This window comes from Delphinus delphis, chromosome 11 (assembly GCF_949987515.2).
Source record: "Delphinus delphis chromosome 11, mDelDel1.2, whole genome shotgun sequence".
Taxonomy (NCBI): Eukaryota; Metazoa; Chordata; class Mammalia; order Artiodactyla; family Delphinidae; genus Delphinus; species Delphinus delphis.
In genome coordinates, this window is record NC_082693.1 from 95,090,835 (window position 1) to 95,108,351 (window position 17,517).

Consider the following 17,517-nt stretch of genomic DNA (forward strand, 5'->3'; position numbering starts at 1 on the left):
TTCCCTACACTCTCACCAATTGTAGACTTTATATACTTTAAAAATTATATATTCACAAAAAAATAATAGAGGGAAAATGTATTCTGTTTTGATTTGCAGTTCTTCAGTTATGAGTAAGATGTAGTTTTACTGGACTTTTTTTTTTCTGTGAACTCCCAGTTTGGGGCTTTAACCATTTTTCCTACTAGACTGCCCTTTTTCTTACTGCTGGACCCAAACAAAATGTCTTTACTGCGACTCTCACATTTTTCAGGACAGCACGTTGTGAATTCCTCAGCATTTGGGAATAATTCTGTCTTAGGTTGTAATCCTTTTAACTATCTTTGCTCAAGTAAAGCCAAATTTGGGCCTTGCTTGCCCCTGAGACCCATGAGGAAGTGGAGCTATGAGAGGTTAGGTTTGTGGTCATTGCGCTTTCTCCCTTTTGCATCAGAAGTGATTCCTCCAGTGCCCTGTGTGCTGTCAGAACTTTTCACACCTGCATGAGTGTGATTTATATATTTGTTTATCTCACTCAGCCTGCATGTCCTTATCACTTAGCATAGCGCCATGGTACTGACAAGGTGCTCTGTAAATGCTTTTTGTTTTGTTTTGTTTCCAGTTTTATTGATATATAATTGACATACACCATTGTATAAGTTTAAGGTGTACAACATAATGGTTTTCTTAAAAATAAATTTATTTATTTTTTGAATTTTTGGCTGCATTGGGTCTTCGTTGCTGCGCGGGCTTTCTCTAGTTGTGGCGAGCAGGGGCTAGTTTTCATTGCTGTGCACGGGCTTCTCGTTGCGGTGGCTTCTTTTGTTGTGGAGCATGGACTCTAGGCGCACGGGCTTCAGTAGTTGTGGCATGTGGGCTCAATAGTTGTGGCGCATGGGCTTAGTTGCTCCACGGCATGTGGGATCTTCCTGGACCAGAGATCGAACCCATGTCCCCTGCATTGGCAGGCGGATTCTTAACCACTGCACCACCAGGGAAGTCCCTACAACATAATGATTTGACTCACATATATCATGAAAAGATGACCACATTAGGTTTAGTGAACATCCAGCATCTCATGTAGATACAACATTAAAGAAATAGAAAAAAAATTTTTTTTCCTTGTGATGAGAACTCTTAGGATTTACTCTCCTAACAATCTTCATATGTAACATACAGCAGTGTTCATTATCTTTATCACGTTGTACATTCCATCCCTAGTACTTCTTTATTCTGTAAGTGGAAGTTTGTACCTTTTGACTGCCTTCACCGAGTTCTCCTTGCCCCTACTCCCCACTTCTGGTAACCACAAATCTGATCCCTTTTTCAATGAGTTTGTTTGTTTGTTTGTTTGTGAAGTATTATTGACCTCCAACACAATGTTAGTTTCTGGTACATAGCATAGTGATTCAATATTGCTATACATTTCAAAATGATCACTACGATAAGTCTAGTTGTCATGTGTCACCAAACAAAGATGTTACATAATTATTAACTATATTCCCCACAGTTTACATTTCATTCCTGTGACTCATTTATTTTGTAACTGAAAAAAGCTTATACTCTTAATCTCCCTCACCTATTTCTCTCCTCCCCTCAGGCCGCCCTGGCAACCATCTATTTGTTCTTTGTATCTATGACTCTGTTTCTGTTTGGTTATGTTTTTTCATTTGTTTTGTTTTGTAGATTCCACATATAAGTGAAATCATATAGTTTTTGCTATTCTCTGTCGGACTTATTTCACTTAGTATAATGCACTCTAGGTCCATCTGTGTGGTCACAAATAGCGAGATTTCATTCTTTCTTATGGCTAATATTCCATTGCATATATGTGTACCACATTTTCTTTATCCGTTCATCTATTTATGGGCACTTAGGTTGCATCCATATCTTGGCTGTTGTAAATAATGCTGCAGTGAACATAGGGGTGCATGTATCTTTTTAATTAGTGTTTTGTATTTCTTCAAATAAATGTCCAGAAGTGGAATTGCTGGCTTGTATGGTAGTTTTGTTTTTAATTTTTGAGGAATCTCCATACTATTTTCCATTAACCAATTTACATTACCACCAATGGTACATGAGGGTTCCCTTTTCTCCACTCTTGTTATTTGTTGTCTTTTTGATAATAGCCATTCTGACAGGTGTAAGGATATCTCACTGTGGTTTTGATTTGCACTTCCCTGATGATAAGTGATGTTGAGCATCTTTTCATGTGCCTGTTGGCCATCTGTATTGTCTTCTTTGGAAAAATGGACTTTCAGGTCCTCTGCCCATTTTCAATTGGGTTGTTTGTTTTTTTGATGTTGAGTTCTTTGCATGTTTCAGATATTAATCTCTTGTCTGATACGTCATTTGCAAATATCTTCTTCCATTCAGTAGGCAGCCTTTTTGTTTGTTGGTAGTTTCCTTTGCTGTGTGAAAGCATTTTAGTTTTATATAGTCCCATTTGTTTATTTTTTCTTTTGTTTCCCTTGCCTGAGGAGACATATCCAAAAAAATATTGCTAAGACTAGTATCAAAGTGCATACGGCCTGTGTTTTCGTCTAGAAGTTTTATGGTTTCAGGTCTTACATTTAATCTTTATTTTTTAATCTTTAAAAAATCTTTAATTTATTTTGAGGTCTTTTTAAAATATGGTCTGAGAAAGTTTGATTCTTTTGCATGTAGCTGTCCAGTTTTCCCAACACCATTTATTGAAGAGGCTGTCTTTTTCCCATTGTATATTCTTGCTTCCTTTGTCATAGATTTATTACCCATATAAGTGTGGGTTCATTTCTGGGCTCTCCATCTGTTTCATTGACCTATGTGTCTTGTTTTGGGGCCAATATCATACTATTTTGATCACTGTAGCTTTGTAGTATAGTTTGAAAGTATAAATCTTTTCGAATGAAGAAAGGAAGGAAGGAATGACTTGCTCACCCAGCGTGATCAGCAGTTTCGGGTAAACTGATAGGATTCACTACTTTTAACTCCCTCCTAGACATGATACATTTTTTTGTGTTTAACTGAAGCTGCCTTATCAAGACATCTGTCTTCCCCATGGTGTTCTAGGTAGGCATCACAGCTTTATGGAAGATGGTTAACTGCAGCCCAGATCATATGAGGGCCCCCGTGCAGTATAGCTGGGATCCCACTGGTAGCATTTCCAATCACTCCCACCTGACCTGTTTCCCCAGGTGATGAAAATTCTGGAAGCAAAAGGCCCAAGGTGGAGTTATCTGAAGAGGAGCTGAAGGCCCACGTCAGCAAGGGCACACTGGGTAAGCTCACTGTGCCCACACTGAAGGAAGCCTGCAGGGTGTACGGGCTGAAGAGCGGGACAAAGAAGCAGGAGCTGCTGGATGCGCTCACCAAGCGCTTCCAGAAGGCCTGACCAGAGACCATACAGCCAGTTACCCTTCCACATTGCAGCCAGGTGGCCTGGTTTTGTTTTTATCAAGTTAAAACATGTTTCTCCTGAGCCAGGGAGAGTCTGGCTGACAGAAGCCAAGGACTTTGTTTATGAGACTTTCTGTTGTCATGGAGAGAGCATTGCCATCTCACTTTGCTGTGCCTTACTCTACTGTCTGAATAAAGAGCCCTAACTTTGTACTATATATTGTTCTATAGTATAAAAGAGAAAGATGTGTCTGCTTTGCATCCAAAGATGCCATTGGCTGTTAGCTTAATATTCTCTCCCACTGGGAACGCATTTCATCACAATGGAAACAAAATGAATATCCATGAGGGTAGGGAAGAGTGTGACAATTAAGGACAGGTGAACATAGTTTAGGAATGACAAGCCCTAGTAAGGTTATATTCTCCTGATCCTCTGTCCTCCCACCTGTTTTCCTTTAAATGTGTCATATTGAAGATCTAAAGATCAGATTTCAGAAGTAATAAGGAGGCAACATTTCTAATTCTGGTACCATTTGCTTCATGAGTAAATAGCAACCCCCCCTCATGTTGTATTTTCTTAATGTGACACTCAAGTATAAGAAGAAGAGATACACATTTTCTGTTGCCCTGAGAGTTCGGGTTGCAGTGTAAGTGAAATGAGTTATTCCTGTTATTTTCAGGGGTGCTGTAGGAAGTTCGAGAAGATACAGAGAGGTTCGATGGGAGAAGGGAAAAAGGAAGGGTCCTAGTGTCAGGAAAAGAGGAAGAGGAGGGGAGTGTCTCTCTTTGTTTTCTTCCCCTTCCCATCCCTCTATCCTCCCTGCCCCTTTCCTGCTCTTCCTGCAGCTATTGCTTTTGAAGAATTAGCCTGAGAGAAGGAAGGAGATGGAAGGGTTTTTATCCTCTGAGGATGGCTTGTAGGTCCTGTGTCTTTCAAAACTAGAATGAGCATCTCATGAGGTGAGTGTTGGAGGGGTCAGATTACTCTTGGAAGAGTTTTTTCAGTTTTGGATTCTTTGCTCTGATTTTTATAAGTTGTTTTTTTTTTAACTTCTTTTTGCTTGTTTTTGTTTGGAAAGGAGATGTTATGTTCTTGTTTGGATTTCTTTCCTTATCTGGGGGAGAGGGAAAATAATTCTTCAATTAGAAGAGATGCCTTTGAGGATACAGCAAAATAATGCAAAACCATTTAATATAGTACTTATTCATTCTTGTTGTTGAGAAATAAGACCATCCCCGTTAAATGAAGCATGCTTGGAAACTCTGGGTTCTAGAGAGGGTTACTAATACCACAAAGGTAGATTAGAATCAGGCTAGTCACCATAAGTAGGAAGGTAAGAATGAGTACCACTGCTGGGCCTTTCTTTTCAAGCCTGGATTTCTTGGCTAGTGAGGAGGAAACCTAGTGAGTCCCAGGCTTCTCTGTGCACTCCTGCAGGACCTTACCCAAGTGTAGGCTCCTTCTCCTCTGTTCTCCTATTTACAAAATGGAGAGAAGGAAAGAGTTCAAGGGTCCAACAAAGCACCAGTAATATGAATGTTAGAAAAATAACCACTGAGGTCTGTGATAAAGAGCAACTGTGTGATCTCAGTTTCTCTGTAAATTAATAATGTTTGCCTTCTCTGCTCTTGAGCTCCCCAGGAGAGAAACATCATGTCCAGACATAATCTGGTTGGGCTTTTGTAAACTCACAAGTCAGATTTAGTAAATTTGCATCTTGGCTCCATCACATACGTACAAGTGACCACCGGCAATTTACCTGGCATTTTCAAGCCTCAGTTTCATCATATTTATAATAAGAATAATAACGTGGAATATGGAAAATAAATGAGAAAACACGTAAATGGGCACGGTACTCAATAGGCACTAACTCTTATCCTAACTTCTCTGGCTGCAAACACGCTTCGCTCCTGCAGGTGCTGGTGACGCGCGGCCAATGATTGGACGAAACGGCCTGCGCATGCGCGCCGCAGACCTCGCGGCTAGGAGGGCTAGGAGCCACGCGGGTAGGGAAGGGAAGGGAGGTGCATCCGCCTCTGAGCGGCCAGCGGCGGGGGCGGGGGCGGGGCAAGAGCTGGAGAGCACGGACGGATGTTTGGCCAAAACTGCACCAAACAAGCATATGTGCATAGGTGCATATGCCTCCTGGCTGAATGCAGAGGGAACATCTGTAATTTTTTTAATATTTATTTGGTTGCACTGGGTCTTAGTTGCAGCTTGGGGGCTCCTTAGTTTCAGCTCACTGGCTCCTTAGTTGTGGCATGTGAACTCTTAGTTGCGGCATCCATGTGGGATCTAGTTCCCTGACCAGGGATCAAACCCCAGTCCCATGCACTGGGAGCGTGGAGTCTTAACCACTGTGCCACCAGGGATGTCCCTTAATGTTTAGTTTTTTTTGTCCTGTTTTGTTTTTTAAATTTTTATTTTTTGGCTGCGTTGGGTCTTCGTTACTGCACGAGGGCTTTCTCTAGTTGCAGCAAGCAGGGGCTAGTCTTCATTGTGGTGTGCAGGCTTCTCATTGCAGTGGCTTCTCATTGTGGAACACGGGCTCTGGGCACACGGGCTTCAATAGTTGCGGCACGCAGGTTCAGTAGTTGTGGCACTCAGTAGTTGTGGCTCACGGGCTCAGTAGCTGTGCCTCGGGGGCTGTAGAGCACAGGCTCAGTAGTTGTGGTGCACAGGCTTAGTTGCTCTGCAGCATGTGGGATCTTCCCAGACCAGGGCTCAAACACGTCCCCTGCATTGGCAGGCAGGGAAGTCCTGTAATGTTTAGATGTAATGTCTTATTAAAAAATTAGAAGAAAAGTAACGCAGGACCGTGAAATCTGGGAGAGATTAGTCATCCACTTCCTCTCCCTCCCCCTCAAACAGAAATTCCAACCTCAAATCTGTTTTGGAGGGAAAGCACATACCTGTTATTCTCGACCAGCAGCTATGATGACTATCCAGCCTTTCTGGTTTGAGCCCAAACTATCCCTGAATGTGTAATCTTCATTGTAACTGACTGCCTCATATATGAAAGCCAGTCCTACCTAGAATTTACTTCTGGGTACTCAAGCAGCTGGGACCCTCTCACCTGTGGGCCCTGCTAGCACTTCCGGCATTCTTTGTCACCAGAGCAATTTTGACATGGTCGTATTTATTGGTGCTGTTCTGACAAGACTGCCTCAGCTTTTCTTCATCTACCTCCCAACCTTAGTTGTCTATTGCTGTGTAACAAATTACCCCCAAAACTGTTGGCTTGAAAACAACAATAACCACATATTCTCTCACCATTTTTGTAGATAAGGAATTTGGGAAAGAAGAGGCTGGGTGGTTCTGGCTTGAAGTCAGTCATGAGGCTACATTCAAGATGTTGCCCAGGGCTGCTGTCATCTGAAAGCTTGACTGAGGCTGGAGGATCCACTTGCAGGGAGGCTGTATTAATCACGTTTTTTATTTTCTGTATTTTATGTTTTGACATAAGCTGCGGGGCCTTACAAATGGATGGAGAGACTGCTCCTCCCAGGGCTAGGTAGTTACTAAAGCCAGTTAAAAACTTACTTGGGAGCATACCTCTCACGCAAGCGAAGCACCTCCTTTATCTACGTCACACACCAAGCCAGTATTGCCCTTGCCTTAAATTATCAGGGCAGGGTACCAGGCAACTAGAGACCACCCTTATAGCCCAAAGCCCACCAGAATTGTTCAAACTAGCCAATCCTAAGCTGTTTACTCTGCCCTGCCTTGCCTTTGCCAAAGAAACCCCAATAAAGGCTGTGGCCTAAGCTTTCCCCTTGCTCCTGCTTCTGCTGCCTGACCAAAACCTGGTGTTTTCCCTGTGGTCCTGCATGGCACACTGGCACCCTTCTCCTGGGAAAAGTAATAAATTCTTCTTTCAGTAGTACCAACTTCTCCATGTCATCACTCAGTCACCTCTATGAATTAAAATCCCTCAAGTACAGATGAGATAGACTCATTTCCTACAGCTGGTAGTTGGTGCTGACTTTTGGCTAGAGGCCTCAAGGCACTTTCCACAGGCTGCTTAGAAGTCTTTATAACATGGCTATGATTTCTGTCACAGTCAGTGATCCAAAGACATGAAGGCAGAAGCTGCAATGTCTTTTATAGAAACTTGAAAGTCACATGTTATTCCATAATACTGAGTCCTGCAGCTAGACCAGCTCTGAGTTGGTGTAGACTGGTCTCAGAGCATTCACACAGAAGGGCATGAATTCTAGGGGGTGGCTGTGTGTGTCACTGGGGAACATTTTAGAGGCTGGCTGCCACAGGGTATCATGGAAAATACTGACTTGCTACTTAAAAAATTTTTTTCCTTCAGAAAACAAGCAATTATACCCCCCCACCTCCCTCAAGCAGATATATCTGCTAAAGCACATTCTTGACTTTTCAAAATGTAACTTAGCTGACACTGAGAAGAGGAACCCAGGGATACTAAGTGCCTAGAACAAGCTCCTCTCCCTCCCTTCCTTGTCACATCAGTTTGGGATTAAAGATAATGGAAATGCATTGTTTAGTACTTAAGAATACTACAGAATGAATAATCTCTTTAACAAGACCATTACTGTTAATGTAAAAATATTCCTTAATCATAGGTCCTCTTGAGAAAAGAGTTTCAGGAAACTTATTCTAAAACAGAAATTCCTAACCAGTGTTTGAGGTCAGAGGACCCTTTGAGGCCTAATGGATTCTCTCTCCAAAATAAAATGTTTACACACAAAAATTTGCAACCTACTTCATAGGTGACTGAATGGAATTACTAGATTTCCTTCTTGCTTGCATGTCTAGGCTTTAGGAATTATTCATTCTACACTTTTGGAGCATCAGTGTTAGGGCGCTGCTGCAGGTGCTAGGGGATCACAGTCACACAAGTTCCTAATGAGGGCAATAATCAGAAAACAACCTCAGATATTAGCTAAGGACAGGTTAAAAAACAGAATGTTACAGTGCTAGGGGTAAAGGAAACATGAGATGTAGCTAGGAAAGGCCCTTAAAAAGTGGTACTTGAATTAAGACTAGCATGAGGACAAAGCCACTAGTGCAGTAAAGGAATACCAAGTACAAAGAATCTGAGAAACAGATTTGACGTGTTCAAGAAACCAAATATGAAACACTGAGCAAAGACAGAACATGGCAGAGAGGCAGACACAAGACACACAGCAGAGCCATTAGGAACAGGGAAGAGTCATGGAGTTTTTTCGGGTGATCACAAATCGATGCCCTGTCCTTTGAAGGATTACGATGAAGCTGTGGGAACTGAGTTAGCACTCCAAATGGACCCTAGAGATGAAGATTCCAGAAGCCCTGCCCCACCCCATTTCTCAGGGTTCTGGTGGGTATGCCCTAGTTTCCATCTAAGTGGAGGTTGGATTACCTTTTTTATTTTCTTCTGGTCATGCCCCATGGCTTGTGGGATCCTAGTTCCCTGACCAGGGATCGAACCTGGGCCGTTGGCAGTGAAAGCTCAGAGTCCTAACCACTGAACCACCAGGGAATTCCTGAGGTTGGATTACTTGATCTCCCTCCACCCCCAAATTACTTCAGTCTTTTAGAGTATGATTGTAAAGATACATATACAACAAAAGAACGTATGTACTACCTCAGACTCCACCATCCACAGATAGATAGAAAACTGCTTGGGGTGGCAGTTGGGGCGGGGTATATAAACACTGGAGTGAGCTGGGGGAGATGATGAGCTCAGTAGGTACAGAACAGGCCTTAGCATGACAGGGTGATTTTAGGTTCCCTAGGAACCCACTGCTGGAGTGGTCACACTGGCCCAAGCTGGCCAAGAGTAAACTAAATGTAATCCATTCTTATCAATATGACCATTATGGTATCCAGTTGTTTGTACTTTGGAAGAAAATTTCTCAAGGTAGAGGAGGTGTCAGGCTCTCATGGTACTTTAAGATAGAGAGTAATGCGGCAGGCGAGGTGGCAGCAGCTTCAGTCAGCAATACCGGCTCCCCCGCTCTCTAGCACCTGTGGAGGACTGCTAGGAGCCCTAGTCCTGCAACAGTGATTCTCAACCAGGGGTGACTCTGCCACCAGGGAACAGTTGGCAATGTCCGGGTAGACGGGGAAGATTGCTAGTGACATCTAGTGGGTAAAGGCCAGGGAGGCTGTTAAACATTCTACAACATACAGGGCAGCTGAGGTTGAGAAATACTGCTCTAGAGTGACAGCAACACCTCAATGACTGAACAAGACATTTTGAACTACCAGAAATCATCTGGTGGAGGTCATGGCTTTTCCACACCTTCTTGGTGAAAAGTTCAAGAAACTAGTAACCATTCTAACGCTTCATTCAAGTATCAGCTGGACTCCTAACAAGAATCACACCTTCTTTAAACTGGAATACGAATATATGTGTTCTTTATTAGGGTGCTCACAAGAATGACACATTAGCACTGTCCTTCTGATGTGACAGAGAATACACACATCTGACCCACATCATGGCAGGAAATGGGCAAGGGGTAAGGGCTCTCAGAGCTGGTACCAAGCGTCTACTGTAGAAATCTCCATTCACCAAAGCAAGGATGTTCCCTTGAATTCCATCATCTTTGCTGTAGCTTCCAGTTCTCCATGACTGGCCCAGAATCCTCCATTCCAGAACCTCTTGCCACACCTTCAAGACCTAGGTCAACTGTCCCATGTCTCACTCACCAAGGTGCCTCTGGAATTTTGCAGCGTATCTCTTTGGTATGTTGCTGCCCTGCCACCCTCAGAGGCATAGGTGGGAGTTGGGGGGAAATATATTACCAAAAGCAAACAGCAGGGGTACATCAGAAACTGACTCTTGGGACATACACCCAACAACTTCACAGAAACATGCTTCCTCCCCAAATGATACATAATGTCCTAGAGAGCAAAGGAAACCCCTTGATTATTCAAACATGATCCTGTATGCTGGGCACAAGGGATACAAAGTGGACAGTGTTTACTTCCATCATGCCCTGCACAGTAGGAAGGTGGCACCTGAAGGCTGGAACCAAATCTCTACCTTGGCTCTTCCCTGCCTTTGAATGGTATCAACCACCCTGCTTCCACCTATTCTGGGCATGCATTTTCCAAAAGGGAGGATAAGACGGCAGAGAGAGAGTGGAAGTGGAGATTACAGGAGAGGCTGGGGAGGAGATGACAACCTAAAAACAAGACAAAAACAATACAAAAATACAAAAACCAAATTGAGCACTAAAATATTTTATAACAATAGAAGGTAGCTGGAAATACTATATGCTAACAAACAAACGATACATAACCCCTGGGGTAGGAGTCAGCAGCAGGGAGTGTGGCAGACGCCACCTGTTTAGACTAAGAGCCTTTCAATGGACTGTTGGATGGATTGGATCTGCTGCTTCAGTTGTGAGCCTTCTTTGATGGTGACAGAACAGGCGATGACAGGTCTGGAGACCCCACAGGCTCGCCCCAGGGCCTGCTTGGAGCGCACAAACACGTAGGGCACATTCTTGTCCTCACACAGCAGTGGGAGGTGCAGGATGATCTCCAGGGGCTCGGCGTCTGCAGCCATCACAATGAACTCAGAGATGCCTCTGTTGAGGGTTTTGGTGGCTGTAGAGAGAACATGAGGCCAATAGGTGATGTGGGGTTGGGGCAGGGAAGCCACAACAAAGCAATTTCCAAGGAAAAGAAACAGGTGCAAGAAAACTGGGCAAAATGTCCAGGACTAAGCAATTCTGTGCCCCATAGTGGCCTTGGGAAGTGATAGGGAGCCAAGCACCAATTACTCATCCCCAATGCCTTTCTCAAACCCTACATCAAACCCATCAGTTCTGTCCAAACACATCCTAAATCAGAGCCCTTCTTTCCTGTCCTCTGCTACCACACTCATCCAAGTCACCACCACCCCTTGCCTGGCTGACCTCTACCAGCACGAAGCAGTGCAATGCAGCACTTCTCAAACTCTGTGATCAAGGATCAGGGTTTTACCATCCCAATCTGCCACGATCTATACTTCTAGAAAGCTCATACCACATGCAACTCACCGAGCAAGTTCAATGCACCACAGCATTGTTCAAATACTTATTCCTGATTGCTTATCTCTGTGACCCAGTGCTAGCCCACGGACCACACTCTTAGGTCCTCATGTTGGGCCTAATCAAGAGCATCCAGCCCTCTTTCCATACTGGAAATCTAGTCCAGAGACCCCACACAGGGACAGTGCCTTTAGCACTCTTCCTGGAGCACTCTCTGGTTGCCTTACCCTCATTGGCTCCTTTTCGAAGCTGCTTGTAGTTACATGACTGCTGAACGAGGTCCAATAGTTTCTTGGTGAGGTGGGCATCTGCAAGAGGGTAGGCCTTCGGATTTACATCAGCCTCAGTCTATGGCGGGGGGGAAATCAAAGCATGAGTCAAACTGAACTAGAAGTTGTTCCAGACAAGTCACAAAATACTTCAGTCAACACTTGAGAGAGACAATGGTCAGCTTCCCTGCTCCCCCCCTCCAAACACACACATTTAATAATTGACACTGGCCTGCCCACTCTCAACTTAGAAAAATGAAAATATTAGGCTCAAGAAAAAAAAAATTAGTAATTACATAATCCAATAATGTATACTAAAGCTTATGTATTTTTGCCTCTTTAGCCTAATGCTTGCTAATATTATTGCAAATGGATTATTACAGGCTTCCATGGCTCAGTACCCATTTCAGTCACATGGGGTAATCTCTAAATTTAGATTTCCATATTCCACCCTGAATTTACTAAATCTAAACTAAGGTATAATTTATAGAAACCTAGCACAAAGTTCCCTCTATTCCCTTCAATATTTGAATCTTATTCTGTTTTCAGTAAGAATCCCGGTTTCCAAAACATCAACATATTTTCTCATTTATTCTACCCTACAATACATATAAAAATTGTTTCAGAATTGCTATACCAATACTACCTCCACCAACTATAAGGTCAACATTTCTTTTTATTCTTAGAATAATCTGACTAAAGCCGTCCAGAGTATTATATTCAAAGGTTACTCAAATTATTTTTTTCCTGTGGTTATCAATTTGATATACAATTAGGGCTCCTTCGTATTTAGTTTGCTTTTTAAAAAAATTCTTAAAAATATATAAAACATCTACATGGTTCCAAAGTCAGTGTTTTGAAAACTGGTAAAGGTAAACTGTAGAGCATTTATCCTGCCTTTCCTATACAGACTGTATTACTAGGTAACCAAATAGCGAGGATAAGTTTCTCCTGTATTCCACCTAATAAAGAAAGAATGATAAAATTAAATAGCACCATCTTGCAACCCATACTAATTTAATCCAAATTAATGGATCCAGACATTGATTTTAATAGCTACCAACATCACAAAAAATACCATGTGACCACTGCCCCTCTTAGCAAAACATCTGTGATCAAGCTGTCTTGGGGTGGGGGGGCGTGGGCGGAGAGCTAAGAAAAAATCTGATCCAGCCTTTGATTCTTTTTTTTGGCTGCACCGCAGGGCATTCGGGATCTTAGTTCCCCGACCAGGGATCGAACCCACACCCCCTGCAGTGGAAGCTGTGGAGTCTTAACCACTGGATCACCAGGGAAGTCCCAGCCTTTGATTCTAATACTAGATATTTGATATTAAGGAATTATTAAATTTTGGGGTATTGTAGTGGCATTGCAGTTGTTGAAAATCCTTATTTTATAGTCACATACTGTAATACCTATGGATAAAATGCTACCTCGGGCTTCCCTGGTGGCGTAGTGGTTGAGAGTCCGCCTGCCGATGCAGGGGACACGGGTTCGTGCCCCGGTCCGGGAGGATCCCACATGCCGCAGAGCGGCTGGGCCCGTGAGCCATGGCCGCTGAGCCTGAGCGTCCGGAGCCTGTGCTCCGCAACGGGAGAGGCCACAGCAGTGAGAGGCCCGCGTACCAAAAAAAAAAAAAAAAAAAAAATCCTACCTCAATGGATCCGTTTCAAAATAACACACGTAGGGAACAAATTGGGTGGTGCCTGGCCTATTCCATTCCTTCTATCCCATCTTCACCTCTCAACTTTAACCATTTTTATTAATTTCTCATTTGTTTTCCCTGTGATTCTTTTTACAAATATATATTTTATTATAGACATAACCCGGGTGCAGCCCACGTTACCATTCCTGAGCACTGAGCAGTTCGCCCGCAGCGGTGCCGTCTAACCCTGGGTTTGGAGGCTGCTGATTATACACGTGTGCGGTGCCGCGGCGGCACAGCGGTTCTAGGTGGTGACCCATGGGTGATGGCCCAGTGGGAACACTCACCATTGAGTCCGCCTCGGCGGTCTCCAGCCCGATGCCGCAAAGACAAAGAAATGACCCACCCACAGAGGAGCAGGAAGTGACGTCAGGGGAAGTGGCGTCAATAACCTGATTGCACCAAAATGCCTGTTCCCTAATACCAACACATCGCACTGGGTGAATTTGTCATGGTCCCAGGGTGGTGAGGAATTAGGCAAGGGCTGGAGTAGACCTCTAATTATTTGCTCTCTTCATACATTCTAGAATCAGCTTTTTCAAGGTGTACAAAAAAAGCCTGCTGGGACTGATTTGTAGATTTGAAGTAATCCCAATTAGGATAAGACACCTTTAGGATACAGAATCTGTCAACCCATTCAAACACATGTATCTACCTTTAGTGCTTTTAAATAAAGCTTTGTAATTTCTCCAAAAGTTTTAATATCTTTTAGATTTACTCTTAAGATATTTCAGCTTAAGAAAATTCACTCTATTCCGTAGTATACTAAGAATTTCTTCTGTTATAAATAAAATTGATGTTGAATTCTGTCATGTTTTTTGTACTGAGTTGGATGAATTAGATATTTCTCCTTAAAGTTTTTCTAATGTTAAACCACTTTTACACTCCCGAGATAAAACCAATTTTAATATTTTCTTATGATGGTTGCACAATTCTGTAAATATAAGAAAACCCACTGAGTTATACACTTTTTTTCTACTACCACCTTGTTTTGGTTTTGTTTTTTAAAATTAATGTATAATTGACCACAATATTGTGTTAGTTCCAGGTGCAAAACACAACACCGTTATTTGATATTTCTATACATTACAAAATGATCACCATTGAGTTATACACTTTTAGAGTGGAACTTTATGGTATGCAAATTATCTCAATAAAGCTATTTTTTAAAGTAGGTGTAAAGTTTTTTCATGTCAAAAAACTTTAGTTTTTCTTATTGAGTTATAATTAACATACGGTACATTAACTTAGTTTCTTTATTATTATTCAGCCGTCCTATTTCTACTTGAATTGGTTTTGATTCTATTTTTTTCAGGTATTTGTTCATTTCATCTAAATTTCTACATTTATAGATATCACATTGTTCATAATATCCTTTCTTTTAATGTTTGCAAATTATATCTCCTTCAAGTTTGTTATTCCTTATTTATAACTTTTTGCTTATTTTCTTGATTAATCTCACCAGAAGGGACTTTTCACGTTACTACTTCTCCCTCACCAAGCATTTTAGGTTCCAGTGCTTCATTTGTACCCTACATACTCTCAATATGTGGTATTTTCATTATTGTTCAGTTGTTTTCAAATTTCCCTTACATATTTTCCATTTGACCCACGAGTTCTTTATACCTTCTTTCTAAACACTTTGTTTCTGATTTCTAAGTCATTTGTATTTTGGTTGGGAGACCACGGTCTATATTATTATCATCTTTTAAGAGTTGTTTAACTTGCTTTATGACCCAGTAGGTGGCCAATTTTCATTAATGTTCTCTGCTTGAGAAGTGTCTTCTATAACTGATAGGTAAAGTATTCACTGGTTTCACTACGACCACTAGGTCAAGTTTATTCATAGTGCCGTTCTAATCTTCTATTTCCACACTGATGTTTTGGCTTCACGATCAATTAAATGCTATATAATTGCATATTTGTCTATTTCTTCTTGTAATTATGTCATTTTCATTTTACTTGTACCTTATTTTTTAGCCACTATCTTTACTGATTTTTTTTCCCGTTCTTTTTACTTCAACCTGTCTTTTAACTGAAGCACTTAGTCCATTCCTGTATTTATTTAAGTACTAATATATTGGGTCCAAATCTCCCTTCTTTTGTGCCTTCTATTTGTCCCACCTGTTCGGTTTCCTTTTCTCTCTTTCCTTCCTTTGAGTTTTTTCTCCCCACTATTTTCCCCTCTAGTGGTTTGGAGCTATTTATCTATATTCTTTTGGTGGCTATCTGAGAAATCACAACTTATGTCTGTCAAAATCTAATGCTCAATAATGTCACCCTCCTCTTAAACAATAAAGGTTCCAGCAACACTTTTATTCCTATCACTCCTCATAAATATACTTTTTAAAATGCCAGATATTTTTATTGCAGTTTCCAATAGCCCATCTCTGGAAATTAGGATTCTCAACTCTTAATAAACATAAAATGCACAAAAGGGGAGACTTCAGGAGATCCAACACGATCAAAGAAGAGTCACTTTATTGGTTTAATAAAAGTCAACAACAACAAAAATTCCACTCAACTTTAAAACCAAACCACCTTATAAATAGCAACTGAAATTTGCTTAGTGTGTATTTATTCACCTTTTAATTTTTCCAAGGGCTAACTGAATGAATGAATGAATGAAATCTTACTGCTAGGCAACTGTAACCCGTAGCTTGATGCGTTTGATTTCCCCATACACCAGACAGCCGAAACCTGCAAGGTTTTGATTTAACAACAAATAGTGCATGCTCACTCTCTCCATACCAAGCGTTAGGTCTACTAAATGCATTTAAACTGAAATCAACCGATTCCAAAACTTTTCACGGCACTGCGAAAGATGAGCACTGGTTTAGAAGCTTTAAATTCTAGGCTCAGCCACGTACTAGCTTCAAAATGGGGGCGGGGCGGGCAGTAGGAGAGATACCGCTAGGATCCAAAATCCGTTAAAAGGATTAAACCTCATTACGGAAATCAGTGTTTTGTAAACTCTTCCCTCCTTACTAAGTGCCAACCAAAACTAGCTACCAGGCCACAAGATCTGACTAAAAAGTTGGAGACCACCAAGAGTTTTAGAGGAGCCGCACGTGGTGCTACCAGCGCTTCAGATTTCAGAGGCTACCGCCTCGCAGGAAGAGTCTTTCCTGCATTCCAGGCTGGGGTTCACTCCACGTTCCCCACAGCCCCCAAACGCCAAAAGCCACTTTAATCCCTGGCCCATGTAACTCGCGGCAGACACTAGGCGCGCAGACCCATGGAGAGCTCCCTCTCCTGAACATCAGCAATGGAGAAAGCGGGGTAGGAGAGGGCTGATCCAAATCCAGGGTTCCACCCCATACTCTAGCGATCCCCCCAAAAGAAAAAGAAAACCGATGGAGCCAAGTTTCCCCATCCATCCAGCTTTCAACTCTCTCCTACGTGGGTTTGTCTCTTTCTCCCAGGTTGGGCCATGCCCCCCTCTGCTCACCGGAGGCTTTCGGCCAGGAGCACAAACTGCGGAAAGAAGCCCCAGCACAGCACCTGAGACCCTGAGTCCTCTAGACTTCTAACCTCGGGCCGGGAGAGAAGACAGTGCTTGGCGCTACGCGCCCGCCCGGGCCGGGCGGACGAGACGGCGCACGTTCTAAGCACCCGACAAGCTAGTGAGAGAACGGAACCCCGTCTCCCACTTCCCAGCCCTTCAGCCACGAGCACGCACTCACCATGGCTCCGCTTCCGTGGTACCGTCACTCTTCAAGGAGCACAGGCGACGTCAGAGCTGCAGCGCTCACGGCTGAGGCAAGTCGCAGGGTAGAAGTGGAAATGGCAGCGTGCGGCAGGAAGCGGAAGTGGCGTCACCAAGAGGCGGACGGGTCACGCCCCTTAAAGGCACCAGCGGGGAATGACGCCAGTTTTGGGCGAGGGACCGTATTTTGCTGTTTTTACTGTTATTCTACCATAAATTATTGGCCGAAACAGTGAGTTAAACATTCAAAAAATAACACACCAAAACAAAGATTTTCAAGGGTGTCGTCATTCCATTGCTAGTTTATCTTTTAGCACATTTTTGTGCTTTTAAAATCATCTTTTTTGTTCTACCCTGGTAAAGGAATGGTATGGAGATAATGATAGGTAATCCTAAATGTTCTCCTTCATATTCAGATGCCTTTGTTAAATTTTTCTGGTGGGGGTGGAGTCCACCAGAAATGGAATCCATTGAGTAGG

The 17,517-nt window shown here is 42.6% G+C and overlaps 2 protein-coding genes across 7 annotated transcripts in view; one reads left to right on the forward strand and one right to left on the reverse strand.

Moving 5' to 3' along the window:
* XRCC6 (X-ray repair cross complementing 6) overlaps positions 1 to 3,585 on the forward strand; it is a 29,523-nt gene extending 25,938 nt beyond the window's left edge. For all 4 annotated transcript variants that reach the window (XM_060025749.1, XM_060025753.1, XM_060025750.2 and 1 more), the window contains one exon: positions 3,156 to 3,585. In XM_060025749.1, the coding sequence (XP_059881732.1) occupies positions 3,156 to 3,352 (197 nt within the window). In that variant the 3' untranslated portion in view covers positions 3,353 to 3,585. The remainder of the gene's footprint in view (positions 1 to 3,155) is intronic.
* Positions 3,586 to 9,715: 6,130 nt separating this feature from the next.
* SNU13 (small nuclear ribonucleoprotein 13) lies at positions 9,716 to 17,130 on the reverse strand. Of its 3 annotated transcripts, none has more exons than XM_060025755.1 (3): positions 17,016 to 17,130; positions 11,583 to 11,703; positions 9,716 to 10,930 (listed from the first exon to the last, which is right to left on the reverse strand). In XM_060025755.1, exons 1-3 carry the CDS (start codon positions 17,016 to 17,018, stop codon positions 10,668 to 10,670), a joined length of 387 nt encoding a protein of 128 aa, XP_059881738.1. In that variant the 5' UTR covers positions 17,019 to 17,130; the 3' UTR covers positions 9,716 to 10,667. The 3 variants fall into 3 exon arrangements, with proteins under 3 accessions (XP_059881738.1, XP_059881739.1, XP_059881737.1); XM_060025756.1 differs by lacking the exon at positions 17,016 to 17,130 and adding an exon at positions 13,617 to 13,676; XM_060025754.1 differs by lacking the exon at positions 17,016 to 17,130 and adding an exon at positions 13,471 to 13,610.
* Positions 17,131 to 17,517: the final 387 nt, after the last annotated feature.

Coding starts and splice junctions, on each gene's coding strand:
- SNU13 (XM_060025755.1), bottom strand. Junction 10,931..11,582: donor TCGAAAAGGAGCCAATGAGG/GTAAGGCAACCA, acceptor TTCTCTCTACAG/CCACCAAAACCCTCAACAGA.